The following is a 20,678-nucleotide window of genomic DNA, read 5'->3' as shown; positions in this document are numbered from 1 at the left end:
AGATGCGAAAGGGGATAAGATACGAGCAGCGACCAAAAAGACACAGAAAATAACTACAGCGGAGGTAAAAAGGTAGACCAAACTGAAACGTTATGTCATCATTGTTTTTAACTCGATACAGAGCTCACTGAGAACTTAACTGAAGTTATCACCTGAAACAACATCAAGCTGATTGTAAACATCACTGATATTGAAGAAACATCCACAAAAGTCCAAATCCAGCTGTCTGCAGCATTCAACCATTCCAAATTGTTTCACAGGACATGAGGTTCTTAAAGCAAAACAAACCTGCTTTCATGTGTAGAAACAGTCATCATCAGAGACAACAGATCTTACATACTGAAAGGAACAAATCCATGAACACCATTAAAAACGGATCCAGTGTCTCAGGACAAACCAAGTCTGTTTTCACTGATAGAAGAAAATAATTACTGAATCAGTAAAATCCTGGTTTTTAGGAGCTGCTCAACAGAAAACTGTAGTAATCAGATTGGCCTGGTTTATGTTTGCCCTCAATGAGGGTGTTTTTCTTTTTGTAGCAGCCTGGTCACACCTTCATGTTTCTGCTTTGAGTGAACAATGTCCAACCTAACACCAGCTCCTAAGTTGATGTTGCAGCCATGCCTTTCGCAATGTGAATCCACTACTTTTTCTCGGGGCAAATTATTGCCTCCAATAACAACAGCAGTCAAAAGATTTTTGGTGAAATTCGTTTTGAGGTTAGAAGAGCTTTTGCACAGGTGCAGTTCCAAATCATCTTCGGCTTGCTGTGTGGTTTTTTCCCATCACTTATTTCCCCCTACAGCGCAGGTTTTATGAGCAAGTGTGAGGTGTGAACGTCTCTCTAATGTAAATGTCTTGTTTATCATCTTTCTCTTGGCTGTGCTGTCAGTTGTGATGACAGTCAATCAGGGCAACAGAAACCCAGGGGGAAAAAAAGAGAGAAAGGGATGTGATGGATGTTCGGGTGGAGAGAATAAGAAAACATCGAAGGAGTGAAACGGTGGGACTTGAAAGAGAAGAGCGTCTAAGCAGTTATATCCTCTATATTTGTGTTGTTGCAGGTCAGTTATGACACAATTATAGTTTTCCTAGACAATTACAATAAAAAGTCTAAAATATTATTTCTTCCTGACCATATAAAAATGATAAAATGTTTATTCCACATTCACTCTGTCGAAAGGCTGTTGAAGTCCTTTAACACCAGCCCCGTTTAACCCGATTCAGATCATTTATCTAGAAAGTCTGTTTGGTTTGAGGGGGTGAGGAGGGCTGAATGCATAATGCATTCTGTGTAATTACAACCAAAACTAGCGCAAGAGTCTAGATCTAGTGAGATAAATGGCTCATGGTCTTATACCAATGACAAAAGAGAAATCCTACAACTGTTAAAATCTGACATCACCCCATTTTTGTTTACATTTTTTGAAGAAGGAAGTATCTATTTCAGATGTTGTTGTGTTTCCTTCAGTGGTTCTTTGTGCGCTGCCACCACTGGTGAGGAGGGGAACAGATTGCACAAAAGGTTTTGGTTTGTTTGAAGCAGTGCAGTAAGAAAGTGAATCGTACCAGCTCGCAATTGCTGTATAGAAGCTGGCATGATACAAAAAAGTGTTTCATTTTCAGTTTTGCAAAACACACAAGTTTCAATATGGTTAGAAAAATCATCTTTCTTGCTTCCTTATAATGATATGGAACATTATATATAACCTGTGCTTAACCAGAAAAACCAGAAAGCTCTTTCTGTATATGTGATACTCGGCATTCACCCACCTCTGAAATCTGAATTGCTATATTACTTCATCTGTAGCCATGCTGTAAACCTTTTATTGTCAATGAAAGATAGCAAAACAAAATAGAAATGATCACTGCGCTGCTGGTTTTTAATCAAAAAACATATTGGAGCATCTTTTTTGTCATGTATCTTTATTGTCGGCGTGTGTCGGCCTTTAGGGTTCAAAGACAAAACATTTCAATGACAAACATAACGATTCAGTGATGAGGGCATCGAAATGGCCCAATCCTCATCAATCACTGCTGCTTTCCTTTGTGGGATCATTTCAAACATGTAATGCCTGACGAAAGTTTCATTAACAAAGTTCAGATAATTCGTGAACGCTCCACAGCACCCGTCTCGTCATTGTCTATATAACTTGACAGTTTGCATCTATGCGACTGTGTTTTTCTTCCTTCATTGTCCTCAGTTTGTACATCTTTGGCACCAGCCAGCCAGTTGAAGATGAAAAATGGCCAATTATGTCAGGAAAGACGTGAAAACTCATTGGAGTGTAGCTAAAATCTAATCGTTCTCAAATCTCTGCAAATCCATAGCAGGTAGCAATCAAGCATCCAAATCCCATTTGAGGATATCATAACACCAGACATTTGCACATAAAAACACACGTCCCACCCAGAGCTGACACTTCTCTTATTGAAACCGTGGCCGTCAGATCCATCTGCGCGGTAATGTCTTGTCAACAGGATGTGTCCTTGCATCAGTCAGTCGTCTTTGGGAAAGTGAAACTCCAGCGTGGCTGAATTCGATAATACAGCTTGATTTACCTCCATACTAACTCTGAGCACAGATTAAAGGAATATATATGAAGCCATAATGTGAACTGGAAGACAAACATGCAACGGAAAGTCTTTTTTTTTCTTTTGCTTGAGCTAAGACTTGAGGTGATTTCCCTCCTTAAGAAGAGCATAAAGGACAAAAAAGTTTTAACATTCAGAATCTTTTTAAAACTTCTCAGTCTCAGTATCTCAGTCTGGAGAGTTTTCTTTTCTCAGTGACGAGAGCCTTTTTTTTCCTCCATATTATACCAGACTCAGATAAAGGCCTCCCTGTTGGATAAATCAATTAAAAAATGAAGCTGAGTCAAACACAAGAGCGAAAACAATTTAGCAGCACTTTCTTGAGTTACTTTATTTCTGGCAAGTGTTACCTCCATTATAAATTGACTTGCTTTTCAAAATCTGTTAAAAAGATTTTATTTTGTATTTTTCCAGACACAAATACGCAAATATCTCAGTCCATTCCTGTTCAGTTTTCCAAAATATATCGCTTTATCATTGGTGAAATCTCTGAAACTGAATAAACTGTTGTGAAAGCTCTTGACGTTTCCAGGAAGGGCGATGGGTCATAAATACATAAGGAATATTTTTCACGCCCTGTTAAATGTTAGAACTTTGAGGCGACTTTCACCCCCTGGAAACACGCTGTTCCAGGTTTATTGTTCTCCGCTACACCTCAACATCAGGAGGCAGAGCTGCACAGAAGCATTTCGGATTATTTTACAAACAATGACACCTGGCTGCTGCATCACAAACCACAGATTAAATAAATGTTGCTTTTCACCTTTTCCCACTTTTTGTCTCCTTCCCTGGTTGTCATCCACACTCCTATTTCTTGCATTAAATACCTTCACCACTTTATTCCTAACTCTATTAGTAAGTAAACTTTAATTTAATTTCTTTTAGGCTGAGGCTTTAGGTTGATTGTTATTATTCCCTGTGTTTTTGGAAGCTGTGCAGCTGGAGGGAGTTTTGCTCTTACTTTTTGATCGACAGACATTTGTTATGATGCGTAGCCATGGCAACAAGGCATTGTACAAATGGGAAGAACTGGTTAGCATCTCCAAAGCTCACATAACACCTAAGCTATGACCCTGCACCTCAGAGGAGTTGGAAACTTGAGGCTCCATAGATGCAAAGATCACAACTGCCAACGTCTCTGCCAGGTTTTCTAATCTGGGCAGCGATGCAAGTTCAGCATCTTTTTAATAATTGCGTTTTTATTTCAATGTAAAACTAAAATAGATGAAACTTTAGTGTAAGTGTAGATGTTTGTTGTATTTTTCACTATGGATGGCGTTTGTTTTACTTTCAAATGTTTCAAAAGTTAGAACTGAAAATGCTCAAATATTTTCATCTTAAATTAATCCAGTTTCAGCAATAAATCTGTTATTTTTAAGGATTGCACAACCAGTTTATTATGAAAATATCATTTGAAAATTATACTTTTCATTTACTCAAATTATGTGTTTGCTTGATCACTACACCTCAACAGTGGAGGTGTTGACAGCGGACCCATTTTCGATCACCCATTTTGGTGATCGAAAATGGGTTTGGAGAAACAAACAAACATCAAAAATCTGGAAATAATTGCATCTTCAGTGAAACTTTTCAATAGAGATGTGTTAATCCTGTCAGAACTGCTGTGTTCCTGCAGTGCAGGTAACAGTTGCAGATCAAGGAGAAAGGAGTCACATTTAGCCAAAGGCAGGGAGCATTAAAGCTGCATGTTTCACATGCTGCACATCTACGGTATCTGCAGCATTAAAAACCTTTCACCGTTATCTGAAGACGAACAATATGAAGAAGAAGCGCAGAAAGTTATTAACCTTTGATCCTGGTTGTAGATACGAAGCCGTGCCTGGGAAGAGGACGGAAAAAACTGATATAAAGGAGGAATAAAGCGGAGAAGAAAACAGGTCAGAGAGGAAGATGGAACTTTATTGATCGCTGAGAGGAAATGAGCTTGTGCCAGTCGTAAAAGTAACACAGATGACATCATGGAAATAAACCATAAACCTACACCAGGTAGAACAGACTGGAAACATCGAATAAAACAGGTAGACGAGAGACTGAAGCTTGCTTTTTGTTTGATATAAAAAAAAAACTAAAGAAAATGGAGGAGAAATAAGAACAAAGAAAAAGAAACAAGCATTGAATTCATGTGGGTCGTGAAGAGGAAATGAATGAGAGAGAATTCACAGCCGGACTCCCAGAGGAGGAACCTTAAAGAACGAGGGGAGATGAGAGCGTGGAGGCCTTTTCTTCAGCAGGCACTTCTCTGAATGTTAACAGCAAATCTGCTTTGTTTGCTTTCAAACATTTCCTTATAGACAACAAAGAAAACGACTGACTGATGAGGAGGAACAAACTTGTAGAGCAGCAAAGTGTATTGACTTAGTTGCTACATGATCACCAGATGTCTTAGGTTAAATGATGAATGAGATGCTAAGTAGACTGTGCCTATATAGTGCAGTTATAGACTTGAAGGTTTTATTCAGCTTTTGACTCATATCATCAGCTGATCCAAAGAAAATTTGCCTTAATAAGTCAAACTCAGCACCATGACGTGTTTTTACATTATTTTCTGCCTGATCTTATGAAAAATGCAAAAAATACTTTGTCAGTAGAAAACACACTTTTGCTATCCAGCTCATGTACTAAAAGCGGAGCTAACTTCATTTACTTGGCTGTTTTGTAAACTTTCAGTTGGATGGAGTTTATTTGAAGTTTTGGCTATCAACCTTTAAGAATTCTTCAAGTAGTTAGCCTGAATTCATGATCTTATTTTGAAGTAGGTGAAGGCTGTTTACCCAGCATTATCTCATCTTCTCCTCCTGCGATGTGGTGCAGCAGATTATATTTATTCTGTACCCAAATGTTGTAAATAGTTTAAAATCTACTGATGTCCTGCAGGCTTTCTGACCGAAGCCCTACCGTGTTTATTAGCCAAATTAGCAACCGAGTTAGCGATAAGTAACAACAATAAAACTGAAACAATGTGTGAAATGTTTGTTGTAAAGAATCACTTCCTGAATCTCAACAATACAGGTAGGTGTGCAATAACAATTTTGACATGTAGAGGGCGATATAGCACATTGCATCATTGACATATGGTAGAAATTGACTTGGTTGAACTTATTGCTTTAGCATTAGCATTCTGCTAAATACCACTTTGGTATAGAGCATTACATTAATGTTTATGTTTTGGCTTTAGAAGTAGTGCAACTAATATTTTAATTTCCAGTGTCCACCTTCTTTCTGTCTTCTTTTTGAGGCAGCAAACTCAGTCATTTGAAGTTTTGTCAAGATCTGGAGGTCTGAAATATAAGTTGAAGAATCAGATAGCTTGCTGAGTCAAATAAATTTGTAATTCAGTAATTTTATGTCTATATTTAAAAAAGAACATTATTTTGAAAAGTAATGTTTTAAGTCAATTCAGCACTGATTGTTTGTATTGGATCAGTATTGACCTTAGATATTAGTATCGGTAGTGAAAAATGTGGATCGGTGCCTCCCTAGCTTTCAGCAGAGCTAAACGGCAAATTATTTGTGGAAAACCCACCTATTCACTGATTTACATATAAATTATATTTCAATAGATATTCAGAAGAAATTGCAGCCTTGGAAGTTGAAATACCTAGCCACAATGCTATTGGCTGGCATTTTCAAAGCACCCAATCCAAGATTGCAATTTATTTTCTTTGGTGCTGGTTGGCTGAACGAAGAAGATATGGAAAAATTATATATATATATATATATATATATATATATATATATATATATATATATATATATATATATATATATATATATATATATATATATATATATATATAAGGTTCTGTGATAGTATGGATTTGACTGTGCATATTACATATTAAAGTATATTTTTTATTAAAGTATTTTTTTGTTTAAAGTGTTAAAATAGGCTGTTAAAAGTGGGAGTCTCACTTTTAATTGCCTATTTAAAAAAATCCGTATCCACAGATTTTGTCTATTCACCGGTTGCTGTGGTTCCTGCCCCTGCAACTGGGGGCCCATGGTAGTTTAAAGCAGTTCGTCCCCAGAAATACCAGATCACTAAACTCTTAAAAACTCCTAAGCTTGAACACTAAAACATCTCTGTAGGATAGCATGTTGTAATTCATTAGAGTATCAAGAACTCTTGTTATAAAGTGTTAAGGGCTTCTTAAACCTCTTTGTTGGGAGAGAGCAAGAGGTTAATAAAAGAAGATTATAGATTTAATTTGGACCTTCACCAATCGGTTTTTTGGCTGCCACTCCTCTCATACTTACCTTTGTACTACTCAAATAGGGCAGCTTTAATAAGACCTGAATCCATAAATCATCCTGGGTTTGAAGGCTGAGTGAGAGTCTAACTCTTAATGTAAATTAAAGCAAAAAAAAAAACTGCAGGGAGCCAACAGTCATTTTACAGTCAGTATTATCAACTGGAGTGGCAGGATTATGATTATCATCACGGTTAATAACCAGTAAAGTGGAGCTGCTATGCAGACATGTCAACTTACCTTTCATTGTTCATTAGTGGAGCAGTCAAACCTCAGACTTTATTGCCTGGTGAGTGAGTCAGGTTGGCCTCTTTCACTTTCATGACGTTTGCTTTGACATTGATCTTTGTATTTCCCTCACTGTCCCAAGTTTTCATTACAGAAAACTAAGATCTTAGTGCTTGTCCGTCTCTTTTGATGCAGCTTAACAGAGTTTATTGGTAGTAATGTGACCAATATTTTTAATTGTTTGTTGTTGTTTGTTTGTTGTTGTTACAACCATTTATATTCAAAGACGTCAAAGAATCTTCTGTTCACAGCCATGTTGGAATCCCAATGAATGGTGTTAAATATGTAACTTGCTAAGCAACAGCTAAAAATGGTGGGGGTTCATCTTTATACATTAGATATTTGCTAAACAATCAATAACAATATCTGCACCAATCGAAATGTGATCAATATCAATAGAAAATACATCTTTCCTATGTTTGTTGCCATGGTAACCTCTGTTGAATGCTTTGCCTTCTGATTTATGCTTTGTTGGATAAATGCATGAATTTTGAAGAGATGAGGTTGAACCCGTCCAGAGACGAAAGGTTCTAACGGAGCGGTGTTGTTGCAGGTTGGAGTCTCCCACCCGCTCTTTACTGATGGAGGCCCCGAAAGGAATCCAGATCCTGGCCGAGGCTGGAGACATCCAGGCCATCTGCAGGAACGAGCTGCGGCTGGAGTCCAAAGACGGAGAGGTGGGTCAGCTTCCAAATGGACTTTAGGGTTGCTTGGATGCTAAACTCACTAACTGAATAAAAAGACGTCAAGAATGATGAATAGAAATGAGAATCTCAGGACATCGTCTTATTCTGCTTCCTCTAACGTTTGTTTCCATTCTGAGTCCTTCAGGATATGATATCTGAAATGTTTCCTGGAAGACAACTGGACTAGTGTCTCTTTGAGAGTCTTTCAGTTTTGAACATGAGAGAAGATGAACCTGACTGATCCCAGAATTGGGAAATTATTGGGCAGCAGTAGCCTGACACACAGACAGAATGCTCAACATATAACAAAATACAAAATAAAATACTGACGTCAGACGTAAAAAAAAATCAGATTGAACATCAGTATGTGAACGCTTCTTAATATAGAACTGAACTGATTTTTTATATTTTTTTGTATTTGACGCTGTTCTGATGTTTTGATCTTTGCAGTACAGTCACATGATCTTTCAACATGCAGTTTCATTTCATTTCCACCCTGCCATCCAGAAAGATTATGCATAGCTTTCTATTCCCCGCACAGCGAGGTCCGCTTGGCTCTCTGTCGATGGAAAAACCTCCCACTCTGTTGCAGCAAGTGGAGAAATTAACCGTCTTTGTCTTCTGGCTCCAGCTCAGTTTAATATTCCTTCTGTCCAAACGTATTTTTAGCAAAAAACACAAACAATATTTAGCTCTTCGAGCCAACGTTCTCGACATTATTAAGATGGCCGCTGGCAATTTTCCTGCTCACTGGCCGTCCACTAGGAGTGCAAAAAAGTAGGAAAACTAGAAGCAGAAGTTGATTTCTTTCTTTTTTTTCTTCCTCCTGATACTTTCATGTGCTAATAACTATTTATTTTCCATTCATCTTTCCCACTTTCTGTCTTTAACTTGTTTTTTTTAAGCATCTTTCTAATTCTCCCATCATTTTCCTTTGTGCACCTGAGTTCCTCCAACCATCCAGCGATTCGTTACACCCATCAGCCTGGCATTCATCTTTCCTGATAAAAGGATTTTCCTCCATACATTTCAGCAGTCGCCCCTTGTCAGATCTGCGAACATCAACGCAGGAGGATTAGGGGAGAAAGAAAGTATTTAAAAGTTTTCCACAAAACAGTTTGCTGTTTTTAGGAAAATCTGACATGAGACCAACGGGGGAAGTGGAGGTTATGAAGGTGACCCTGGATCCAGTCTGGTCCAATTAAAAGCAGAAGCCACGCCTGCAGACATGTGCTCAAAGATTAAATGTGGAACTTCCTGTGAACAGAGCATATAATTAGAACGGCGCTCTCACACTCCATTAGTCTAGCAAATGTCTATTTGTCAAACCTCTGTCTTACACCGCAGCCTCCATGTCCGCGGGAGCTGCCGCCACAATTACAGAAAGGTTTTGGCTATTATCCGGTGACGGGCCACATGAGCAGATACTGAAATTATCGGAAATGCAGCGCGACCGCTCGTTAACGGGCCGCCGAGCATGTGTCCGTGTCTTCATTAGATTAATGCAAACTGTCCAGACAGACTGCAGCAAGTTTTAATTACAGAGACTCTGCATTTGGACTGAGACTGAATCCTGCATCAGAATATAATCATCTAAATACTGATAATAAAAAACAGTTTCCGTCTAATTGAGATGATTTAGACAGAGAGGTGTAGACTGACATAGATAACAACAAACAACTTGTCTGTAGGATGTGGTTTAAATTACAAATATATTGGGGGGAGTCTTTTTTTTAGGGTTAATAGTCATTTTTATTGTTAACATTTCTCCCTTTTCCACAATTAATTTATTTAAAAATAGAAGAAAAATTCCTATTATAGCAGAGATGGATGGATGGATGGATGGATGGATGGATGGATGGATGGATGGATGGATGGATGGATGGATGGATGGATGGATGGATGGATGACACCATGTTGATCTTAGATTTAAGAGATTTCTCTCTTAAGTTTTGTATTTCAAAGTGAATTTTCCAGCATAATAAATAAGATGTAGATTATAAACTCAAAATAATATTAAAATAAAATATTCCGGTTAGATTAATACTTTACCAAGCTTATCTACATGTACTCTTACCCTCCTGGACCCACAAATTCCCGAAGAGTCCCGGTCCATCTGTCCCTTGTGGTGCGAGGATTTGTTCAGCAGCAGCTGCCTGAGGAAGTCAGCTGAGAATCAGCTTTAAAAGAGGTTCCAGGTCATTTGTTGACGATGCTTCCCTGGAGCTCCTGGTAATAGCTCCTTTACTTCTTCGTTTTATGGCTGAAGAGCTCCTCCTCTCTGTGGCCAGTAAAACACAGGCTGGGCACGAGCCCCAGGAGACCGAGGAGGAGGACAGGGAAGAGAGATTGGATTCATGCAGCAGTGGGTTTTTACTGCACAGAGTGAGAAAGATATTTTGTTCCAATCAATGAGAGAGATAAAATGAGTTATGAGTAAATGTGTTTGTAAAGGGAGGGGAGCAGAGAAAACTTGGGGTGCTTTTTCTGTCGTTGCTCTAGAGACATAACCAGCAGTAAACTGCAGGCGATTTTGAGATTTACTGTTTTGGATTTTTATCCAACAAATATTTGTTGAAACAAAATTTTAAAAAACACTTTTGTGAATCATGGTTATTGATCTTTTTTCTTACTGGTCGAAGCCTGAGTTAGGTAAACTCCAGCACAATTCAGAAAATACAAAAATAGGATTCAGTAGAGTGTGGCTCTGTGATAATAGAGAATTAAATATATTTTTGTCTTTGCATCCAGTTTTCACAGCGATTCACTTTTTTCACATTTTGTTACAATGCAGACTTATTCCAAATTGTATTAAATGAATCTGTTATCTCAGATACCCTCATTTATTATTAAAAATAGGAAACCAAGAAATCACATTTAGATAAGTGACCACTCACTTCGACCATTCACCTCTGCCAGTGTTTACAGCCTCCAGTCTTTTTGATATGATGCCACCAGTTTTTCTCTCATCTTCAGGCAGTTTGATTAATTTGTCTTTGCAGTAGTAATATTTATCTGGAGGGAAATTTGACTGTCAAATCAAATAAGTCTGGAAAATGCAGTTTCAGACCACATAAAAGTACTGTCTGGGAATTTAACGGGAGTGTTACTTAACTTTAAGAATGTCACCTTAGAAAACTATTTTCCAAAAATACAGCAAAGTTTGGAGGATTAATTCGTCTTGGGTAATAAAAATTTGCTCTTGATTTAAAGATAAACTCTGTCCTTAATGTTTGAAGTAGATGTCTGCTTGACTTGCCCATGATCATTTCTTTCTGATTCTCCAAACTAACATCATTTCAGCTGCCATCCCTTTAATTAACTTGATTTTTCTTATTAAAAAATATTAACTTGGCCAATTTAACTTGTTGTGAACTGGTTTTGGCCCAGTTTAATACACAAAATGTCATTCCCATTTTGCATATTAAACACAGTTATTTAACACACAACCACTTGTTTGTTAAAATGTAGTAGATTTTATGATATTCAAATTAACAATAATGTGTTTGTGACGAAGAGCATAAAGGATGAACGGTGGGTTCAGTCTTGAACCACCACTCAGCTTTTCTACATTTCCTGTGCTGAGATGTTTGAACATAATGATGTTTGGATCTTTATGGGGACAAAATCCTCCTTCATGTTTTTCGGATCTAAATTAGTTTCACCTTGAGTTCAGACGATAGATTTGTGACAATTATGCAATCTCTGATGCCTTGAAGGCTTGTTGGACCTGATTGTTCATCAGGCCCCATGTAATTATATCAGCTTAGATTTGTTAAGCAAGTTACTCTTTATAAATCTGAATTCATCCTAGTTAAAGAATGATTACTGAAACCTTGTGTAGCCATTACAAAGTGTTCAACACAAAAATACAATTTAACCTGTGATTTCTCTTTGGCACTCACACAGATTTCCTACTAGTCCAGCAAATATCCACCAATCTGAGTCAGTTACTGGTAACATTATGGTAACATTAATCTCAAATGGCTTGTCTTGTGTTTAATGGAATAAAAATTATTTCACCTTTCACCTCTATCGGTTCTCATGCTTCATCATTTCCTGTAATATTTACCTGACAGGTTTCCTTTGACACTATATAGCTTCACCAGTAGTACCTTAATCCAGAGATGATTGTCTGTAAAGAGGTTATCAGTTTGTATCCTTGATATAACTCTGCAGTGGAGCATTGTGAGCCCAGATCATGACATTACTTGTATATAATATTCTGTGTTCACCGGTGTTTGTCTTAAACTGAGAGTAAACAACATTGTCAGTAGCTGCGTTTTCATTGACATGTAAGTGAACAATTTGACATTTCAAAAATAGATCCACTTAATGCAAATAAGGCTATTTAGAAAAACCTTTTGTTTTTTGATTAAACGTTGTGGCGCTAGGATGAGGTGAGTTTTTTGGTCGTCTCGAAATTGGTATATTTTGCAACACTTTTTTTTCGCATCACACAAGTCATGTAAATAACAACCGGGTTTTACAACTGGTGCAAACTAAGATGAAGAAGATGACAGGAAATAGTTGGACAATGATGGCATGTCATGTTTTTATTGACTAATTACATGAACAGACATATTCAGTGGATGGATGTTAAATAGCACAGGTGCATGTAAACTTCTGATGGTAACCGTAACTATGCTAACAAGATTTTGTCAGTCAAGTTTTCTGATGTCGAACAATCTACAATCTACAGTCTCACCAGTTTTCTTTCCATTCACCCAGATTGCTCTGGATGCTCAGAGGATCCGTCTGATGAGGCTGCCAGAAGGAAAAGCCTCCTCCAGCTCCTCGTCCTCTGGGACTAGGCAGACTGTCTATGAAGTTTGCGTTTGTCCTAACGGGAGACTTTTTCTGTCCCTTGCTGGCGCCGGATCCACCTGCCAGATCAACAACAACGTCTGCCTCTAGGACTACAACTCTAGGATTTTGTACAACTATAAATAAGATATTCGGTGGGGGGGGGTTAACATGCAGAGCAGGCCAATGTACAAACGCTGTCTGCCTCTAGGACTGATCCATGGGGAATACAAAGACTGCCGGAGCCAACGGACAAACAAATAAGCGTCATTTTTCAATCAAAAACACTTTAACCTTAGGTTCTACTGATGTGTTTAAAAAGTCAATAAGGACGAGTTTGCTTTAAGGTTTCTGAAAGGTGCCAAATTTCAGTGCGAACATATATTTTTCCCTAACTTCTACAAAACTCTAAAGGTTACAGGTTTCAATACCTTTTTAATACAGAAGGACAGAATGGCACTTTTTGCTCTCTACTGGACAGAGACAAGTATAAATAAGGTTGGTGTTTGTATCGTAATGGCTTGACCCTAAATGACTCACATGACACGGCTATTTATTAATAGCAAGCAAACATATGAAACACTTAACGTAGAATTCCAGTGAGTATTTTCTCCTGACAGGAATGGAGAGGAAATTCCTCTAAGATCCACTATAAAAGACACTGATCTGCTCCCTTTTTGTCCCCTGGACCTTCTCAGTGCCAGAACCACTGGGGTCATCACCCATGACAACAGGCCAAGCATCTTTGCTATTTCAATTTGGTTTTACAGAACAATTGAAAAATATTTGATCTGCTGTGTTTGTATGTGATTTTATTTAGCTGATTTTCACTATCAGTTTCTACACAAGTTTGGCCATGTTACCTTCACATCAAAATCTGTAAAGTCTGAGCATTTAACTTAAGTTCAATCAAATTACAAAAGTTTGTTAAGGTTTTTATGCATAAAGTATTCAATATTTGTCATCTTCTCCTCATTAATCCAAAATGTCTTCTATCACACAAGCAGTTAACACCAAATCAATCACAGCCAATTGATTAAACAATCAAGTATTAAAATAAGTGATTATTGTTCACAATGCTGCAGAGAAATCACACCCTGAGGTGTTGTAAATCTTGAGAAATATATTTAATTTGAGTAAAAATCTAATTTAAAGTAGTGTGTTTTCAACCCTCTGCAGCTGTTTTGTCATTTTGCCTTTTAACAAAAATATATTTCCAACCAGGCTGCTGAGAGAGGCAAAACTTATATTAATTTTAAAACACAATAAATAAATACATACATAAAATAAGCTGCCTGAAACCTTGTGGTGATCACCCTACTGGTTTCTTGCACTGTAAGTTTAAAAAAATGAATTGAACCACTCTTTTGAAAGAGGGGAACTGTGCCTGTGCCTTATGTCAATGCACTTGTGGCAAGAAGAAGCACATCAGACAAACTTTCTTTGACATTAATGAGCTTCATGGTCTGATTTTAGTTTGGTTTTTATCCAGTTCACAAACCTTTTCCTTGTGTGCGAATGCAAAGACCTTCAGCCGCCTCCGACTGTAGACACTCACATCCGACTGCTGTAAGGGATACTGCATGTTGGGTTTTCTTTCATGTATCACAATTTATATTTTTGTTTTTAAAATATTGCTTTTAAGTGTGTGTTAAAGCTTGACTTGGCAATCATGTGATACTGTGGAGTTTAAACTGTATTGGTTTGATTTTTAACACTTACCTTAAGAATACATTAAAATATATTTTTGTCATTAGAAATGTGTTTGAAAGTCCACCTATGGTCTTCAGCATTTGTTAAATTATTCACAGGTGATGTAAAGATATACTTTGCAGAAGTTTTGCTACCTTGTTTAATAACTTTAAAAATGATCCAAGCTAATTAAATACTTGCGTAAGAATTTGGACACATGTAAAATCCAACTAAAGAAAGGATGTTTTATGAATTGTGTTGTACATTTCAACTTGCAAACCTCCATTTTCCTGTGATCATAACACCCCTTCAACATTGGCAGTATGGTGGCAATGTTCAGCATTTAAATTAACATTACAAGACTCAAACCGCCCATGAACCGGTGAAGGGTTTGCATACAATGAGGCAAAAACAAGCTTGACAATTATGTGTCAAAAATGTGCCACGTAGTACAGCTTTGGTCAGTAAAAAATAAAGAACTTATTTGATAATCTTTGCTGTTGTTTTTTAAGCTCCATATGATCAAATAAAACCTTTGTTGAGATATGAAGGACTTCTGAGGAGGTTCATATGATTTAAAAAGTAGTCATTTTAGACTACAGTTTTATAAACGGTGTATGAAAATCACTTTACTGAAGATTAGGCTTTTGTCAATGTTTGCAGTTAGAAGAAAGGACGTGTAGATGTTGGTAAAAGAAAATGGTGTGTCTGCAGTGTGTTCAACTGTTTGGAAAATGTTCCTGAACCAGATGAAAAACACTTTAAGATAAAAAAAAAAAGGGTTTAATTCAATAACATGTTTATGTGGATTTTTAGAGAAACTTGCCACTTTTTTCCTGATTTATTTGCCATATGATGTGTTTTAACCTTCCAGCTGCTGTGCTTCAAGTTTGTCTCTGTGAGGAAGGGAAGAGGTGGAGTTGTTGAATTTGCAGCTGATTTGTACAAAGTTGTGACCCAACTAGAGATGAAACATGGAGAGGAGGTGAAAATGGCTCTTTTTGTATAGATTTTGATGCAAATTAGTATCTTTAATTACATAAATCTTTTTAGAATTAATTTGATCAAAATATTTTTTGACAGACCTAATTATGAATCACCATAAACTAAACACATGTATGAAGCTAATCCAGATGTTTGAGTGCCAAGAAACAGTCAACACAAGTAAAAGAATACTTCAGATTTGTAACAGGAATGGATTTTTTTTTTTGCTATATCTTCAAGATGTCCTTCTCCAAATATTGAGTTATATTTTATAAATTTAAAAATAATTTGGTGACAAAAGATATGATTTTCCATTACAAGAGACTTGCATGTGACATCCTCACTCACGCTATTTATATCACCATATTGGTTATCAATCCAACGTTTAGCGATGTTAAAATATACGGTGTGGATAAAACCCACTATAAAGTTTATAACGCTGATCTAAAACTAGCCAAAGACAGAGGCTCTCTATACCAGACATTCTTCTCTGCACACTTCCGCTAATCCACTAATGTGCTAACAGTGGAGCTAATGTTTCATGCAGCGCTTTGCTAACTTTGAAAATGGTTAAATATATTTTTCTGGATAAATTCCAGAGAGCTAAATTACTTGTCTGTTTTGTAAACTTTCAGTCGAATTGAGATCGACATCTGTGTTAATGTTTTAGTTAATCACTTAAGAATTCAAGCAATTAGCCGTTTTCATGCTCTTATTTTGAAGGGGGTGAAGACGTTCTGTTTCCTCTCCTTGTGTTCTTTCTCTTTTTTTTTCCCATACCTGATTTCTAATAAGATACAAACAGAACAAAATATAATATTGACAATAGCGAACAATACATAAGCATAAATACAATATCTAAGGGCCATATTGAACATGTAAATTATGTCAAAATTAAATCAGTGCTTGAGGATTGCAGTCCTTTAAGGGCAGACATAATTTGAATTTAAATGTTTTAAATAAAGTATTGAAAGCACTTTTTCAGAATTAATGTTTATAATTTGTTCTGCAGGGCTAGCACAGCTAATTGTGTAGTCAGCGGTGTCCACTACTCTTAATAACCAATATGCAAGACATTTGGACTCAAAATGTTACATCTTTTTTAAAATTCCCTGTTGCAAAGCAAAATAATCTCTTTTTTTTTCAAAGATAAGTTATAGTCAAGGACATAGGAATATTTCTAGTATATTAGGACAGTTTTAGAAGATGGAGTAACTTTAAGCATAAAGTTCAGTTTTTTAATTTTACTCCTACAAGTAAAGTTACCACCACCTTCATATCACAATTTAATTATTCAACATCTTTAGTGTTTTGTATCCTCTCTTAGTCAGATGTGCCAACTTTTCCTTCTGTTTCCTATGTCACTGTACAATATAGATTTTCCCACAAAACTCAACCTGAATCTGCTGTATTTACTTTTTGAATACATGTTAACAGACTTTTATAGGGCTGTGAATGTAAATAATGTAAACATAAATGCGATGATGTGGCGTTAAACAGAAACGTTGCTCTTTTAGAAGCCTTTTTTTTATGTACGATACATGTTTTTATACTGAAAAGGGCAAAAAGTTCTCCCAAAAAGTTAAAAGGTATTCATGGACTCAGCATGTACAGCAGTGAATACAACGCTGGCCTGTGGAGAAGAAGCTCGTTTTGATTTTTTTCCATGTTCTCGTGTCGCCGGCTGAGCTCAGATGTTTGCTACAAACACAAAGCTGCAGATGTTTTTGTTTTCCTACGTTGGTGCTGAGGTCTTTGCATTCCTTCTAAGTGTGCTGTGTGTAAATTTGCGCTTGTATGAGCTACGTTTGGTTCTTCTGCTCCGCTGAATGTGTTGGATGGTTGCCAGTGAATCAAACACAGAAAACAACTGAAAACCTAAAGGGAAAGAGCAGAAGAAACATCTGCACAGTGTTGAGGAGTATTGTTTTTGCACATATGTAATTTACTAAAACATTCCCACTTAAATATGTTTAGGTTTAATTTCTTGCTAATAACATGAGTTTTAATTTCACCCATCCAGGATTTGTTTTACTAATCAGTCAGTTATTCAGTCATGGTAAGTGATAAGTAAACTAATTAATGCAAGAAAGTTCTACCTGCTTGTTAACTATAAACATCCAACAAGGTGTACAAAAACACACACAAAGTGAAATTCTAAAGTTATTTACCTTCACTGTGCCAAAAACAATCCCCTCAGCGCTGTGCTTTCACTCTGAACACTGTGTACCTTCTTTTCTTGACAGCCCACTCGTTTTTCCATCTTTTCTTTACACTTCAGTCAGAAACTGCCGTTCATGGAGTAGTTTTCAAAGATGCCAAAATAAAAAAAGGCATTGTTCAAACCGGCTGTGTTAGTCTCTGGAGTTTTCTTGAAAAGAAAATGAATAAACACCTCAGACTTTACGGCCACACCACAGCAGATGAAATATGCAGAAATGTGTCACTATGACTTTACAAATGTGAGAGTTTGCACATGTTATGTAAAAATGCATTGGTAATTTTGCCATCAGCAGAAAATATCATTTCATTTTGTGGCGCAGGTACGTCTCAGTGATGCTCAGGACGTCAAAGGCAGGCAGGAAAAACTGTAGAAAACTACAACTTTACACAAAAATTAGAAAAATCCTCAAAAATACTTTATCACAATCAAAGCCTTGCAGAATGTTACCATCACTAAATAGATGTCAGAGCGGCAGTATTATGTAAAATTGGGTTTTTGAGCTTCAATGTCATGTTGTATTGTTATTCATTCATCGAAAAAAAATACCTGGAGTGTTTTGATTGTCTCATGCATGTTTGAGGAATCCCTGTGCATTGTTCTAATGATGTGCTAAGATTTTGTATTTTTGCAGGGTAGGTTTTATGCTTAGGGTAGAATATAGTGTAACATCAGCAGCTCAGATTTGAGGGGTTTGTGGTCATTTTCTCATTTACATTCCCCATTTTCACCCTGACTAGATATTGTCATCACGTTGCGGGGTTTAGATTTACTTTAATGCACACCTCAACTTTAAAGTGACACTTTAATTTTGTAGATAAAAATCTATGCTTGAGACGGCTAAATCAATACGTAGGAGAATTATGCACCCATTTTTTATTCTCATGTCTGCTGATAACATCAACACCCAACCTGAAACATGAACCTTCATCAGTGATAATGGGTTTAATCTTCACTCAACGCCAGCGAGTCTCTTTGTTTCATCTCCCAGTGTTTAATACTTTTACATTTTCATGGTACAATTATAGTAATCGTATGTGTAGAATTAGTTTCCAGATGGCTTTATTTTTCTCAGAGCATAAAAAAGGAGGAAAAGACACCTGAAGCTCTTAGCCAGACGGTGGGGAGAGTTTTTATTCCAGGAAAGATTGTTCAAGCTGTGACTCTGATTTAAATTAAAATAAGCGAACTGAATTTTTACCTTCTAGTCTAATTAGTACGACTTGATACTTGAGGCCTTGAGAAATGGGATACATCACTTTGGCTCGTTAGCTAATCTCTGTTGAGCAGCAAATAACCTGAAGTTACATACAAACTGTGAGAAGGTAATCAATTCAACCTGTGATTGTATCTGCATCAGATATTCAATTTCTCTTTCTAATGACTTTCTTTTTATCTATACAATATTTTTAAAAAGATGCAGTTTAGGTGGCGTCCCATCAATCATGTACATATCTCTGTTTTATTCCTAGTTACTGCTGCTAGTTTCTTCAGCACTAATTTAACAACACTAATTTTGCCATTTCATTTGTAATAAAGGACATTTCAGAGTTACAGATAAAGAAAATGCATTCATGGTAATATGCTTTCCCTTGCAGCAGTGCTATTATTAAAAGAGTGAGGCTCTTCATACAAAGAGCCACTCTCTCAGAGATGACTGTTCTCTTGGATTATTGGAATGAGAAGCCCATAAAAGCTTGGAGTGAGTTATTGACTCGGCTTCTTTCTGCCTGAGAGGAAAGTAAAAGAAGTTTTTTTCTGGAAGAAAGTTACCAAAGAAGATGACAGTCTATTAAATGTAAAACCTCATTACTTGAACAATGACTACAGTGAGTGTTTTATTAATAGTTGTGAGGCTTTTTCTCTGAAAACTTGAGCCTAAATATTTCAGATTTTTATGGAGGTGGAAAAGATTCTAACTTTGGTCTGCAGAGAAGATCTAAAAACTGTTATTCTGTCATAGGTTGTTTGTTTTAACTCCTGCTGAAAAGACTCATCAAAGTGACACAGTGCTTTTTAAAAGCAGGTCAGCGCCGCAGAATCAGACTGTTACCTGCAAAAAGTCCAGAACTCATGAAAGCATGCAACATATATCATTCACAATCTGCATTTGTGCTATTTTTGAAAGCTAGGGAGGAATTTTAAAACAAACCATTTCGAGTCATGCTCTCAAACCCGGATATGTGCTTATGGAAAATGATGCTGGTCTGGGACCAGGAAGTCTGTTACAGGCTGTCTGTTTACTTCACAACTCAGTTTTCACTTTATATGCAGGCACTGCGGCAATTCATGTCAACCCAAAGCACTTCACAAACAAAGAGTAAATTCAATTCAATCATACATACATACCAGTAGTTATCAAACATTGCATTATGTTTCAGTTCATTACACAGTGTCGACTGTGGCTCTTTGGTAGAGTAGTTGTCTTGCGATTGGAAGGTTGTAGGTTCAATTCCAGCTTCCTCCTGCCACATGTTGATGTGCCTCTGGGCAAGGCACTTAACCCCAAATTGCCTACCGATCTGCGTATCGGTGTATAAATGTGTTTGGGAGTGCCACTGGGTGAATGTGACTCTAGTGTAAAGTGCTTTGAGTGGTCAAAATGACTGGAACAGCGTTATATAAGTTCAGTCCATTTACCATTCATTACTCAATTTTGTTTAAAAAGCTTTCAGCCTAACAATTTATTTTTAGGAAGAAACCAGGTTAAAAAATTACTTTTGGGAGTAGTATTACTGCAATGTATTTTTACATTTTACTTAATATCATTGTAATGTATCACTACTGTTACTTGAGTAAAACTTATTTGAGTAAGTGCACTGAATGAAGAGCAAATATGTTTTAACCAAATATTCAGCAGACACCTTCAGTTTATGTTAAAGTGAGATTTATTGTTTTGTTACTCTGATTCTAGTTTCTACTGTATAGAAGTTTTATCACTGAGGAAAACCCTGACAGAACTGTGACATTTCATAGACAAAATTAAATCAATAATAAAACTCCGAATGAGAAGGGAAGAATATGTAGGAGTTTCTGTAGTGTTTTGGCCACTGATGAGGGAAAAAAACTTTTTAGCACCTTGTAAAACCAACTTGACATTTTATTGTGAAACAGAATAACAGTAAATGTTGACTT

General features: G+C 36.8%; 1 protein-coding gene across 2 annotated transcripts in view; it reads left to right on the top strand.

Moving 5' to 3' along the window:
* Positions 1–17,672, top strand: part of sgcd (sarcoglycan delta) — a 158,491-nt gene extending 140,819 nt beyond the window's left edge. For both annotated transcript variants that reach the window (XM_023342312.1, XM_023342311.1), the window contains exons 7-8: positions 7,708–7,831; positions 12,572–17,672. In XM_023342312.1, the coding sequence (XP_023198080.1) occupies positions 7,708–7,831; positions 12,572–12,757 (310 nt within the window). In that variant the 3' untranslated portion in view covers positions 12,758–17,672. The remainder of the gene's footprint in view (positions 1–7,707; positions 7,832–12,571) is intronic.
* Positions 17,673–20,678: the final 3,006 nt, after the last annotated feature.

This window comes from Xiphophorus maculatus, chromosome 11 (genome assembly GCF_002775205.1).
Source record: "Xiphophorus maculatus strain JP 163 A chromosome 11, X_maculatus-5.0-male, whole genome shotgun sequence".
Classification (NCBI taxonomy): domain Eukaryota; kingdom Metazoa; phylum Chordata; class Actinopteri; order Cyprinodontiformes; family Poeciliidae; genus Xiphophorus; species Xiphophorus maculatus.
The sequence above is the reverse complement of the archived record's forward strand: the minus strand, read 5'-3'. Positions and strand labels throughout refer to the sequence as shown.